At 42.5% G+C, this 14,970-nt stretch overlaps 1 protein-coding gene across 3 annotated transcripts in view; it reads left to right on the forward strand.

Moving 5' to 3' along the window:
* Positions 1–14,970, forward strand: part of DST (dystonin) — a 496,398-nt gene that overhangs the window by 361,534 nt on the left and 119,894 nt on the right. For all 3 annotated transcript variants that reach the window (XM_007471189.1, XM_007471190.1, XM_007471191.1), the window contains 4 exons: positions 430–696; positions 3,761–4,309; positions 6,556–6,732; positions 11,508–11,631. In XM_007471189.1, coding sequence (XP_007471251.1) covers positions 430–696; positions 3,761–4,309; positions 6,556–6,732; positions 11,508–11,631 — 1,117 coding nt within the window. The remainder of the gene's footprint in view (positions 1–429; positions 697–3,760; positions 4,310–6,555; positions 6,733–11,507; positions 11,632–14,970) is intronic.

Genomic DNA, 14,970 nt, shown 5'->3' on the forward strand with positions numbered 1-14,970 from the left:
TGCACAACATAGTGATCCATAATTTTTAAAGGTTATGCTCCATTTAGAGTTATTATAAAATATTGGCTATCTTCCCTGGGTTGTACAGTATATCTTAGTAGCTTATTTATTTTATACATAGTAGTTTGTAGGCTTTGTTAAACTCTTAAAAACAATTTAAGTGGGATTGTCAGGCTTTCTACTTGTGAAATGGGTGAGGTCCATTAAGTACAGTTAAAACTTTCGAATGTGTTTTTAAGAACAGTGGAAACTTCAGGGTAACTGTGTGTCACTGTAAGGCTTAATTTCAGTGTGTTCAGTTTTCATTGTGGGTCTGGTTTAATTTCCCTACTCTGATTTTCAATGATCTAAGTATTTGCTTTTGGAAAGTCTTAACACTCTTGCCTCGGCCCACGTTCAAGGTTATCTATTATGACCTTTCCTGCCTAGGTTGCAGCTGTAAAGCAGCTGGAAGAGAGCAAAACCAAAATCGAAAACCTTTTGGACTGGTTGGCGAATGTTGACAGAGACTCAGGAAGGGCAGGGATGGAACAGAAACAGGTCATTGAACAGAACGGGACTCATTTTCAAGAGGATGATGGCAAGTCGGTGATGGGAGAAGAGGATGAAGTTAATGGTAACCTGTTGGATATGGATGTTGACGGGCACGTAGCGACCACCAAGGAGAACCTGAACCAGCAGTACCAGAAGATGAAGGTGAGTGGTTTTAAACAGATGATTTTGTTAAAGTCTATTTTCAGGTCTGTAAAGACTGGAAGCACTTAGCACGTGAGTTATCTTTTCAAACCTCAGGGACCCTTGAGAGTAAAGTCCTTGTTTTCGGGTCATCAGTATGTCCATGTAAGTTATGGTGAGAATTCTAAGCAAGTGAAAAACAGTGGGAAATACATCATTGGATGTGGTGTTCTTCTGCATGAAGCAGAGTTGTAAGGAATTAATAGCAATAACAATAATAGCTAATGTTCGTAAAGCAGTGACAGTGGACCAGGCAATCTTCAGAGCTCTTCCCATCGTGACTCATTACTCTGTTCATTTAGTTCTCCCCACCACTCTGTCAAATGAGAATATCATTATTATGGTGATGAGATTATTATTATTAATGTTATTCTTAATCTCATTTGACAGATGGGGAAACTGTAACTTACAGAATGAGGTGTCTTGCCTGAGGTTACACTTCTAGTAAGGGATGGAGTTGGGATTTTAAACTAGGCTGTGAGCTCAGTCCCTCTGCTAAATTCCAGCCCGGGCTTGCTGTGCCCTCCTGAGTTTACTCAAGTTCTCTCCAGACTTCAGGTCATCTTTTTGGTGAAGGCTGTGGCTGAGAAGAGGAGTGAAAATTCACTGCATGAAAAATCTAGGGCTAACATTAATGCTGCTACAGGAGCCAAGGGAACATTTGAAAGCCATTTTTAAAGAGTCACATAGTTGATCATTTTATTTCAGTGTGTGACTTTTGATGGGCAGATGCCTGGGCCTCGGGAACATTTGCAGTTCTGTTGTTTGCCTCCGAGTCTTTGTCTTTGGAGTCTTGGGAATAGAATGCTCTCTGTGAAGCTCTTCTAGTACAGGAAGTAGAAATGAAACCAGAAGAGCTGGGTTATTCATTACATCACAATTTCAAGGGGCTATTCCAGAGCCTGACTGTAATTGTGTCTTAAAATGAAAGATCTAATGAATTCCTAAAGGAACCTGTGAGTCAGGTACAAAGGAGTCAGGAAAGGTTAGTAACTTGACCAAAGGAGTGAAAAATACCCGGATGGACCCAGACATACAGGTGCCTTACCGGAAACACTTGTTTTTAGCCACAGCATGAAGTTTGCCTTCAGAACTTTTCACTGTTAAGAGTATGAGAATCTGAAAGCGCTTCACAAATTCCTGCTCCCCTGGCAAAGTGGAGAGATGGCCCAGAGGCCCGGGAGACACGAGGGCTCTCGTACTAACTCTCTGCGCTACGTGTCCTGGGCCCAGTACTTCTGCTCCTGCAGCCTTGTCTCCGCTCATCTGTAAAAGGAAGGGATGGGTCGGGTGACTTTATAGGTATTATATACATCTGTCTGACCACGGAGATGGTGTTTGAATATAATTCAGATACCGAAGAGAGAGAAAAGCCTGCGGGAGAAAAGTTATTTAGACAAAAGTATTTGTCCTGTGCCCACTGTGTGTCAGGCGCTGTCACAGACAAGGGGACGAGGATTGATGAGTCTGTTCTCGGCTGGCGGCTGGGATCAGACTTCGCGGGAACAGCTGTCCCACAGCAGTGCTTCTTGACCCTTTTCACTTGATGGCATAGAATGATATTTTCTCAGCCCCTGAGTGCTCTGTTCTAGGTAGTGAGCAAAGTAAATTCCCTGTCTTGGTGCTTGCCTGCTGGGGGGGTGACGATAATAGGGCAGGCAGTAAACATCGGAATTCTGTGGGATGCTGGAAGGTGGTAACTTTTTGCTAAGTTAGGTATGGGTGGGCGGATGGGGTGGGACCACCTTTCAGGGTTAATAGCCTCATCCGAGTAGGTCCACACGGGGGGATGAGATTCCTGCAAAGACTCAGAGGAGGTAGGGGTTGCAGGCAGGTGTCTGAGGGTAGAGCTGGAACCAGACAAGAGAACAGCTGGAGAAAGAGGTCCAGATGTGCCCGCGGGTGGGGGTGGGGTAGAGGTGGGAGGCCGAGTGTGTCGTGTGGGGAAGGGGGAGGGCCAGGTCGGAGAGGGAGCTCGGAGGTGATGGGATCAGGCTGTATGGCTCCACGTCAGCCATTACAAGAAATGTGGAAAATGGCCCAAAAGGATTACTATGCTTTTTTTTTTTTTTAATTGAAGTAGAGTTGATTTACAGTGTTGTGTTAGTTTCTGCTGTACAGCAAAGTGACTCAGTTATACACATGTATGCATTCTTCTCTGTATTCTTTTCCATTACGCTGTTTACCACATTTTAATGGCATATTGGGGTGGATGGAAGAAGCTGGTTATGGCTGGAGAGGAAGGGACTCTGGCCGCCGAGGCCCACACGGCTGAGGGCTGAGGGCGGGTAGCTGTGCACACCTGTGACCTTTCTGCCCCACACCTGTGACCTGCCAGACGCTCTGCTTTTGCCTCCAGGGTGGACTTTGATCCCTGACATGTGCCGGGCTCAACAGGCAGCATTCTCTGTGTGCGGTTTCCTGTGCTCCTTTCAGCAAACCTGTGATGTGTAGGGTTATTGTCCCCTTTTCCACATGCAGGAAACTGAGACCCAGTCAGCTGAGTAGCTCCAAGATGCTCCTTTATTATACGTGTTCCTCTAACTTCCTTTGGGCTTCTCTGAATGTATGTTGTTCTTGCTTACTGATTATCGTAGTGTTTTTATAGGTTTCAAATTATAGATTCTTTTTCTCCTATTAAATATCTTTTCAGGATCATTTCCTAAGAAAAAATATTGTACTTCCTTGATCAATAATTAGGTAAAGACATTGACAGTCCCTTCAGGGGGCTCATAAGGAAGGGATGAGTAAAATGAGAGCAGATTGTAGATGCTTGTTTTAAGGCTGGAACAGAAATTTGTTCCATTTTTTCCAACCTTCTCAAAAACAGTACTTTCCAGAGAAGATTCGAAATTTTAAAATTAGATTTTAAAATTAGCTGCTCACAAAGCAGCTTTTGCTTTTAGGAAGTTCACCGTTAAGAGGGAAACAGCGGGCACCCTAGACAGGTTGATGGGAAGCAGGCCTGCGGGTCCTGGGATTGTGGGTCCTGCATCCACGTGATGCCTGATCTGCTCTCCCGCAGGCCCGGCATGCGGAGCTTGCGGCCCAGCACCAGGCTGTCCTTGTGGCCACCCAGGCGGCCCAGGCCTTGCTGGAGAAGCAGGGCCACCACCTCTGCCCGGAAGAAAAGGAGAAGCTGCAGAGGAACGTCAAGGAGCTGAAGGCGCATTATGATAGCGCGCTGGCCGAGTCAGAGAAGAGGATGCGGCTGACCCACTCCCTGCAAGAGGAGCTGGAGAAGTTCGACGCCGACTACGGCGAGTTTGAGCTGTGGCTGCAACAGTCAGAACAAGAGCTGGAGAACCTGGAAGCAGGTGCCGACGACCTCGGTGGTCTGACGGCCAAACTGAAGAGGCAGAAGAGCTTCTCGGAAGATGTCATTTCGCACAAAGGAGACTTGAGGTACATCACGATCTCTGGGAACAGAGTGTTGGAAGCAGCCAAGTCTTGCAGCAGGAGAGAGGGAGGCGGCCGGGCTGAGCAGGGCCACCTGGACACCTCTGCCACCCACAGGGAAGTCCAGGGCAGGCTGGACCACGCCACTGACCGCTTCAGGTCCCTCTACACGAAGGTAATTTCATTTTTTTTTAAATTGAAGTATAGTTGATTTACAATGTTGTGTTAATTTCTGCTGTACAGCAAAGTGTTTCAGTTATACATATGTATTCTTTTTCATATTCTTTTCATTATGGTTTATCTCAGGATATTGACTATAGTTCCCTGTGCTATACAGTAGGAGCTTGTTGTTTATCCATCCTTATATAATAGTTTGCATCTGCTCATTCCAGACTCTGAATCCTTCTCTCCCCACCCCACTCCACCTTGGCAACCACAGGTCTGTTCTCTATGTCTGTGAGTCTGTTTCTATTTCCTAGATAACTTCATTTGTGTCATATTTTAGATTCCATATATAAGTGATATCATATGGTATTTGTCTTTCTCTTTCTGACTTACTTTACTTACTGTGATAATCTCTATGTCCATCCATGTTGCTGCAAATGATATTACTTTGTTCATTATTATGCCTAAAAAATACTCCATTATATATATGTACCACATCTTCTTTATCCATTCATCTGTCGGTGGACATTTAGGTTGCTTCCAAGTCTTGGCTATTGTAAATAGTTCTGCTTGAACACAGGGGTGCATGCATCTTTTTTTTTTTTTTTTGCGGTACGCGGACTTCTCACTGCTGTGGCCTCTCCCGTTGCAGAGCACAGGCTCCGGACACGCTGGCCCAGCGGCCATGGCTCACGGGCCCAGCCGCTCCGTGGCATGTGGGATCTTCCCGGACTGGGGCACGAACCCGTGTCCCCTGCATCGGCAGGCGGACTCTCAACCACTGCGCCACCAGGGAAGCCCACATGTATCTTTTTGAATTATAGTTTTCTCAAGGCATATGCCCAGTAGTGGTCATATGGTAGCTCTATTTTTAGTTTTTTAAGGACCCTCCATACTGTTCTCCACAGTAGCTGTATCAATTTGCATTCCCACCAACAGTGCAGGAGGGTTCCCTTTTCTCCACACCCTCTCCAGCATTTATTGTTTGTAGATTTTTTGATGATGGCCATTCTGCCCGCTGTGAGGTGATACCTCATTGTAGCTTTGATTTGCATTCCTCTGATAATTAGCGATGTTGAGCATCTTTTCATGTGCCTCTTGGCCATCTGTGTGTCTTTGGAGAAATGTCTATAGTTCTCCTTCCCATTTTTTGATTGGGTTGTTTGGTTTTTTGTTGTTGAGTTGTATGAGCTGTTTGTATATTTTGGAAATTAAGCCCTTGCTGGTTGCATCGTTTGCAAATTCCGTAGGTTGTCTTTTCATTTTATTTATAGTTTCCTTTTCTGTGCAATAAGGTAGTTGCATTTTAAGGCATGAGGAATCTGTACGTGTAGTTTTCGTTCTGTCCTCTTTAGTTTTGGAATTAGAAGCAAGAAATCTGAAAACTGAAGCAGGGAAAATAAAGTATTTTCATCCTACTTCCCTCAGTCTTATTCATCTGCTTTACTTCTGAAAAATATGTTTAAAGATTAGGAACGTAAAGTTATTTATTAAGTTCATTTGGAGTGATTTCCAGGCAGCTCTAGCTGTAAAACTCTGTAATACCTGTTTTGCCCGGCAGGTGGCGGGTATATTTTGAGTCTAAACAGTGGTTTGCTGTTTGCAGCCTCTGAAGCTTGAGAACTGAAGCCTCCTCTCAGATAATTCCCTTCACAAGGAATTCGTTTTACACATATATTTGGTCTGTGTATTATTTTAATATTTAAGAGATAACAGACTGTTTCAATTTTATTATTCTCCTGGGCCAGTAAGAGAGTTTTGTTTTAAAAAAAGCAAAACTGAGAAAACATGTCCCTGTTTAGAATATAAGCTGACCAGGCTGCACAAATGTCTTGAAGAGCATTGTTGGCTGTTGGCCTTGGCTTCCTTCTGGTCTAGATTATTTGCCCTCCTTGTGTTAATTAGTCTTGTGCAGCTTATAGAAGTGATTTATGAAGCACCTTGAAAACCTTTCCATCTGATGCATACTCTACATGTGGTGTGTAAACTCCATGGAGACGAGCCCCTCTGATGATTGACAGCTAAACCCTTCATTCTGGATTAAGATCCAGCCCTCGTGCAGATGTTTTTGAATTGGTTAGTTTTTGACTTGTTAGAGGAAACATCTTCCTATAAAGGAGAAAATCTTCACCCTATATTTTTTGCTCACTTTGGTTGAAATCTGGTGTTTTACAGGTGGCGTAACCCATAGGTCCTGAAGATTATATATAAAAGTAGTGGATTTTAATCCCCACCCTTCTCTCTTTCGATTTTCAGTGCAATGTCCTTGGGAATAACCTCAAAGATCTGGTGGATAAATACCAACACTATGAAGATGCTTCGTGTGGGCTTCTCTCTGGGCTCCAGGCTTGCGAGGCCACGGCGAGCAGACACTTATCTGAACCCGTTGCCGTGGACCCTAAAAATCTGCAGAGGCAACTAGAAGAGATGAAGGTAAAAAAAAAGAGGGAAAAGAGAGATCCAGCCCCAAGGTAGTCCCATGGAATGCCCTCCGCTCTCCCCCACTTTTGTGATCACTTCCCCAAGGGCAGGGGAGGAAGGGAGGGGAAGGTGTGTGTCTCCCTCTGGGGGGAGTTACAACTTGACCTCTGTTCGTTTCTCTTTCTTCTACTGTGGTTTAGCTGGTCTGACATTGCTGTCATGGCTCGTATTCCCAACCTCCTCATCCCCAGACAAAGACCAGTCCTGCCTGGGCCACTTGTCATCTTTACAAATACGAAAATATTTTTCGTATTTTATATTGGGGTGTAGCTGATTAACAATGTTGTGATAGTTTCAGGTGCACAGCAAAGCAGCTCAGCCATACATATACATATACATGTACCCATTCTCCCCCAGGCTCCCCTCCCATCCTTGTTCATTGTCTTCTCCTGCGTTACCACCAAGCTCTACAGGACAGATGCTTGGTCTCTTTTGTTCACTGCTGTATCCCTGGGCCCTTGTAGGTCCTTGATGAACATTTGTTCATGAATGGACCGGGGGACGGAGGGGGTGTCACTGTCACACTCTGTGTGGGTTCCTGTTGGGTTACCACTGATTCACAGAAGTACACACTTCAGTTATCACCTTGCCCACTTCTCAGAGAGGCCGCCGGCCCTTTTGAACATTCAGACTTGATGGGGGAATTGTGTAAATGTCTCAGCCCCACCCACAGTGGCAGAGAGAGTCTAGCCATTTCTTAGATTCCAAGCATATTTTAAAATCCTCATGTGAGGGGAGAGAAGTTTTGAAAAAGTTTATTCTTCTTCCATGTGACCAATAATTTTGAGTTTGAAAGTTTCATGTCTTAAATCTTTTCTGTACTTCCTTGTAGCAGGTGGGTAGCAATGGCTCATTTCCGCCTAGATAGAAAGCAAACACTGTAATGCCAGTGAAGCTACTGCCTTTCAGAATTTGGTTGCATCTGTTAGTTACAGAGTCCGAAATCATTATTGTGCGTTAACAAGGGAAACAGATACCCTACTGACTTAGCTTAATGTTAGGTGTTGCCTGAGACCAGTGTCTTCTGGCTGGAAGAAAGCTGTCTTACCCTGGGGTGAACTGTGGCAGGTTAAGGCCAAGCAGAGAGAAGGGGGAGGAAGCGTGGGGTTAGAGGAGGGAGGAGGGGCTGGGGCTAAAAGGATGGAGAACTCTGTGTTTTCCTGGGCTGCAGTTTACCCAGCGCTACACAGGCACCAGGGCCATGTCCTGGGCCAGGTCAGCCCCGACGATGATGCAGCTTCCCCACTTCAGGGGTGCATTTTCAGTCTGGAGGCTTTTTTTTTTTTTTTTTGGTTTGGTTTTTTCTCTCTTTCCAACAAGCCCAAGAACAGATCTGTCTTAATGAAGCTTTTGGTCCCCACGGGATGACGGGTCCAAGGGCAGTATATGTTGGCAGAGGAGATGTTGTGACATAAAGGCCATTATTTTAATAGGAAATACCAGGAGCGGCATAATTATTAAGATTGCTTCTATTACATTTAATTAGGAAGTTAGGTATTTTTAGCATCGGAAACTGTGAAATAGACATAGCACATTTTAAGTTAGGTCTGTATTAACAAACTGATTTACATCCTGTGTAAAAGTAGTTTTAATGTAACTAAAGCAAAACAAACAAAAATGAAATGAATGCTATGGCTTTTTAATGAAATGGAAACATGGATTAATTCTAGAACTGGAATACTACCTTGATATGTGCTGAGGAAAAAGACTCCTCTAGTCCTCAGGCAGCCAAAGAAATAGAAAAAGATTGCAACGTCTCAAAGGAGAATTAATTCCAATTAAGCCACAGCATAATTTTAGAATTAAATGCGTGATTAAAGTTGTTCCTGGCATATGGATGTGTTTTCCTCAAAGATGATCTCAGCAGGTAGAGAGGATACATTTTTATGAGGATTAAGGAGTCTCCATTTCCTTCATTTTATTACCAACATCTTACAATCATTTTTCTTTTAACAGTAATACAAACACATAAGACTACTACCAAACAGTCAGTCTTTTCTACATTTACAATACTAACTTCTACTTATATTCTGTTGTATGACAAATGTAATTTGGGGCACCCAGTGGGTACATTTGAAATATTTTTGGCCAATAACACATTGCTACTAGCATGATTTTTAAAGTGGCTGTTGGCTGTGTTGTCAGCAGTCTGATACCCCTGGGCTAGAATGATGCTCTTCATAATCAGTGGACAAAACGAGATTTTAGCTTCATACAAAGCACAGAAAGGCAGGATCCTGGGACCCTTCTAGAGGCCTGGGTTTGGAGCCAGGCATGGGGCCAGGTAACACTGACAACATCAACCTTCCAGGCTTGCTCTGATCTCTGGGAGGGTGATGAATGTCAGGAAACTTTTATGAGCTGGACAAGTGCCCACAGCTTTGTAAACTTCACCCTTTTCTGGTCCAGGCTGGAGACCAAGGTCATCATCTTGCAGTGTTCCCTGTCACAGATGCTTCTTTCATCTTTTGATTTCACTGAAATCCATTAAAAACAATATATGGCACCCATTTGAATACTTATTTTCAGTTTTGTCCCAAGGTAGTGTTATAAACCACTACCATAGCTAAATTAAAATCTGATAACGTTAGGAACTAAAAACTACTGACTCTCTTGAACATAACTATGAAGAGGAAAGGCATGAGATGTTTTGAAGAGAAGAGGTGAAGAAGAGATGCTTTTCTTGTAATCCATTTCTAAGTTTCAGGATGGTAGGTAGGGCCATCTTTGGTACTGGGTGTTTTGTAAAACCATGATCACTTTTACATAAATTTATTCATTCAGAGACATTTATGTTCTAGGCCCACTGTTAGGGTTTTAACCCCTTTGTGTCTTCAAAAAACCTCTCTCTGTCCTTGGGGAACCCACATTCTAAAAAATAATTTTTGGAGGTGCCTTTAAATTTATTTCATTTCCTATATAACTGTGTGATGCAAATAAGCTGTACGTGTGGCTTAGACTTCAGTCCGTTATAGGTAAAGTTCCTATTTTGAGGAATTTCTTACACTTAACTGCAACTAAACTTGTGGGAGAATTTCCCAAACTGATCACTCTGATGCAGATTCTTTGGCCTCTTAGAACAGTTGTAGGATCTGGTATTCAGATCACAGATCCCATGCTGATCGTAGATTGTTGGGCCTTTGGACATATGCACAGCTGCCTGTATATTATCACAGTTTCTTGGATATGAGAATTAATTGAGGAAAATTTTGCCATTGGCTTTAGACATTTGCTTTTTTCTTGTTGTTGTTGAAGGCTGAAATGGAGGAGGATATTTTAAAACCTTACACTTGATATCTTCATTTATTTACTTATTCATTCAGTTGTTTATTCCAGAAACTTTCGTTAATGCCATGTGCCCAGCACTGGGCTAGGCAGTGATAATAGAAAGCTGAACACTATCAATTTCTAGTTCTCAAGGAGGTTCCAGTTTGATAGAAGAGACAGATCAGTGCAGTGTTATTCACAGGGCATGTGTGGGAGCTTCTGGGGGCAGTGCTCCAACTTGGGGTGAGGAGAGACAGGGAAGGCCTCCCAGCTGAATGTTACAGGTAAGAGCCAAGCTCAGGGTCACCTCAGGGCCTTGGGTCCAGCAAGAGCAAATCGCTGAGGGATAGCTGTGTCGTGGGATGCTTCTGGAACAGGAGGGGGAGAAAGATGAGATTGAAGATAGAATTAAGGAATAGATTCCCTTGGACAATTGATGGCAGGCTCCAGTATCCTCTTTATTCTGAAGCAAGAGGAAGCTATGAAAGATTTTAAGAGGGGAGTGGTGCAGTCAGGTATGTGTCTTCCATAATACATATCAGGGGCTGTATCAGGGGAGAGACTGGAGGCAGGGGCACAGTTAGGAGGCTTTTTCCAGTTCAGTGAGAGATTGTCCTGCAGTGATTCAGAAATACAGAACCAGAGCCAGATTTGAAAAAAATATTAAGCAGGTGAAATTGTCAGGGCTTGCTGGTTGATTTGCAGGTGGGAAGGAAGGAAGAGGCTCAGGTACCACCTGGGTGGTGATGCAGCCCCAGGAGGACACCCAAATCCACACCTTCCCCAGGACCTGCCCCAGGGCCACCCCATGGAGGAGGCCCCTCCTCCCTTCCCAGGTCCTCCCCTCCTCAACCTTTTTCTTATTCATCTTTGGCACTTACCACTTCCTGCCTTAGACTAGAAGATCCCCATGGGTAAGCTTTGTGTCTGTTTGATTTTTGTATTTTCACAAAACGGAGCAAGCTTTTTTGGAATTTGTTAGATGTTAAGTAACTTTTGTTGCATTAACGGAAATAAATATGACTCAGCATTGGGTCAGGATGTGCAAGTCCTTAATTATCTCCTTCCCTGGAGTCAGAAATGGTCTCAAAGGGGTTCTGCTGCTTGTGTGTTTTTTACTTGTCTTTGTTTTCTGGTGGTTGTGGGGGTATTGTATAGAGTCTGGGAGTGGGATTGAGGGGAACTCAGGCTGAGGGTGGAGGGTTTCAGGATCAGGAATCAGGCCGGTTATCATGAGCATATGCTGAGGGTTTATTCCAGGACTGAACTTGAATGTTCCCGACTGGCTGATGGTTTTGCTAATGTCACTTTGTAACTGGCCTTACTCTAAGAATTCTGGAGTAAGCTTCTACTGATGACAAGTCTGCTCTGTCCAATTTATCTTACTGTGAATCTTTTTTTCGTATTGGAAATCTGTTATTTAGTCCTACTGAATATAATTGAGGCATTCAATCCTCCAGGCTCTACAGGGACAGATATCAAGTCAGCAGGTGGCTGTAGAGAAACTGAAAAAAACCGCTGAAGTGTTGTTAGACGCCAGGGGATCTTTACTTCCCGCCAAGAACGACATCCAGAAAACACTGGGTGAGTGGCATTTCCTCACGTCTGGTCTTACATGTCCGTTCTAAATGCAGGTCTCATAGTAGATACGGAGACGTCGCTTGCTAGCATATTCTGCGTCCCTATGTCCTTTCCCTGTGAAGTGGCCCTTCTCGGTCAGGGCAGAGGCATGCCCTCCTTGGCAGGTGTATTAGGATCTTGGGAGTGGGGACTGGGCTGCGTGGTTTGCATACCTAAATTTTAATTTTTTATTTAGAAAATGTAGCAAAAACTCTTTTTAAAAATTTTAAATTTAATATTAGAGTATAGCTGATTTACAGTGTTGTGTTTGGTTTCACGTGTACAGCAAAGTGATACAGTTACACATATACATATATCCATTCTTTTTCAGATTCTTTTCCTATATAGATTATTACAGAATATTGAGTAGAGCTCCCTGTGCTGTACAGCAGGTTCTTGTTGATTTTATCTGTTTTATATATAGTAGCGTGTATTTGTTAAGCCCAAACTCCTAACTTATCCCTCCCTGCTACGTTTCTCCTTTGGTAACCATAAGTTTGTTTTCTAAGTCTGTGAGTCTGTTTCTATTTTGTAAATAAGTTCATTTGTATCATTTTTCTTTTAGATTCTACATATAAGTGATATCACATGATATTTGTCTTTCTCTCCCTGACTTACTAAATTCAGTATGATAATCTCTAGGCCATCCATGTTGCTGCAGATGGCATTAGTTCGTTCTTTTTTATGGCCGAGTATTATTGCATTGTATATATATATGTACCATATCTTCTCTATCCATTCATGGACATTTAGGTTGCTTCCATGTCTTGGCTATTGTAAACAGTGCTGCATGTATCTTTTCGAATTATGGTTTTCTCTGGATATATGCCCAGGGGTGGGATTGCTGGATCATATGATAGTTCAATTTTTAGTTTTTTGAGGAATCTCCAGACTGTTTTCCATAGTGGTTGTACCGATTTACATTCCCACCAACAGTGTAGAAGGGTTCCCTGTTCTCCAGCATTTATTGTTTGTGGACTTTTTGATGATGGCCACTCTGACCGGTGTGTGGTGAATACTTCATTGTAGTTTTGATGTCCATTTCTCTAACAATTAGTGATGTTGAGCATGTTTCCATGTGCTTTTGGTTAATGTCTTCTTTGGAGAAATGTCTATTTAGATCTTCTGCCCAATTTTTGATTGGGTTGTTTGTTTTTTTGATACTGAGCTGCATGTGCTGTTTGTATATTTTGGAGATTAATCCCTTGTTGGTTGCTTCATTTGCAAATATTTTCTCCCATTCTGTGAGTTGTCTTTTCATTTTGTTTATGGTTTCCTTTGCTGTGAAAAACCTTTTAAGTTTAGTTAGGTCCCATTTATTTATTTTTGTTTTTATTTTTATTACTCTAGGAGATGGATCCAAAAAGATATTGCTGCGATTTATGTCAAAGACATAACTCGTTCGTTCTTGCAGACATTCAGAAGACTATGTTTTCTTCTAAGTGTTTTATAATACCCAGCCTTACATTTAGGGTTTTTTTTTATTTTTTATTTTATATTAGAGTATAGTTGACTTACAAAAAACTCTTTATGTATGCAGCAGTCACAGAAAGTAGAACCTAACAAGATTCTGTTGGTTGATGGGATTCGGCCGAGCTAAACTCTCAACCTAAGGCCAGAACAGACTCAACAGACTCTTGGAGGGATCTTCTTGTCAAAAGCAGGAGCAAGGGGTTAGGAGGTTGAGATGTTCCTGCTTCTCCTTTTCGTGGGGTCTTTGAGTGGCCTCACAGGGTTCTTCCATGATCCTAGAAACCCTGTCGAGTTACAGCGATGCTTTTGCATCCTCTCATGTTAGGTGTTGACTTTCTTGAGGAAAGAGCTATTGTATATTACCTTTGTATCGACTCACAGTATTTAGTTTAAACTAAATGCACAGTGGATTATCAATTAACATTGTTTATTGTCATTATATTTTTTTTGACTTTGCTACTTTTCCTATATTTAATGTGTGGTTTCAGGTTATTAAATATTTCTCAGTGTGAAATAAAAACTTTAACATAGCAAATGATTAACATACCTGTCACCCCAAGAGAGCTGGCATTAAAATCTGAGTTGAAATTGTAGGTAAAGAGAAGGATGAAGCTTTGCTCTTCCAAAACCACTCTGTAGAAGTCAAACCTTTTTCTTTCTTACATTCAGAATCTTTTTTTTTAATTTATTTTCAGATGATTTGTTTCCAGCAGTGTATGATATGCTCCTTCTAACCTACAGGAAAAATATTTCATCTTATTTTGCCCAACGGGATTTTGTATTCAAAGAGGCAAAAACCCTCGAGGCGAAACTATCAGTAATATGACATAAAGTCCTGCACTGTTTCAAGAAAATGTAAAAAACAAAAAAAAAATTTATACATTTTCTGTTACAATATTTCATCATGGATTTAAACACTGATATAGTGCAATTTTTTATCAATATTTTAAAAAATAAATTTATTTATTTTGTTTTTATTTACTTTTGACTGCGTTGTGTCTTTGTTGCTGCTTATGGGCTTTCTCTAGTTGTGGCGAGCAGGGGCTACTCTTCGTTGCGGTGCGCAGACTTATTGCAGTGGCTTCTCTTGTTGCGGAGCACTGGCTCTAGGCACGTGGGCTTCAGAAGTTGTGGCAATGGGCTTCAGTAGTTGTGTCTTGCGGGCTCTGGAGCACAGGCTCAGTGGTTGTGGCGCATGGGCTTAGTTGCTCCGCGGCATGTGGGATCTTCCCGGACCAGGGCTTGAACCCATGTCCCTTGCATTGGCAGGCGGATTCTTAACCCCTGAGCCACCAGGGAAGTCCATATCAATATTTTTTAATTGAAGTATAGTTGATTTACAGTGTTGTGTTAATTACTGCTGTACAGCAAAGTGATTCAGTTGTACATATATATACATTCTTTTTTAAATATTCTTTTCCATTATGGTTTATCACAGGTTATTGAATATAGCTCCCTGTGCTATACAGTAGGACCTTGTTGTTTATCCATTCTGTATTTAAGAGTTTACATCTGCTAACCCCAGCCTCCCACTGCATCCCTCCCCCAGCCCCCTCCGCCTTGGTAATCTCCAGTCTGTTCTCTAGAGACATTCAGAATCTTTTGATCATGCACCTTGTCACGTAATTTTCAGCATGTGTATATAGATGTTCAGAGATGCACATGTATTTATTAATTACATACACCTATTGCTATCTTAGCATATTATGTACATTATAAGACCCCAAAATATAAAATGTTAAAGTAGAAGATAAAACTGCGAATGATCCTGTGTCCCAGAGCACTGTCTTCACCTCCCACCTTGGCAACCACTGCTCTTGGGACAGGGGC

The sequence above is a fragment of the Lipotes vexillifer genome, unplaced genomic scaffold (assembly GCF_000442215.2).
Source record: "Lipotes vexillifer unplaced genomic scaffold, Lipotes_vexillifer_v1.1 scaffold302, whole genome shotgun sequence".
In the NCBI taxonomy this organism is placed as follows: domain Eukaryota; kingdom Metazoa; phylum Chordata; class Mammalia; order Artiodactyla; family Lipotidae; genus Lipotes; species Lipotes vexillifer.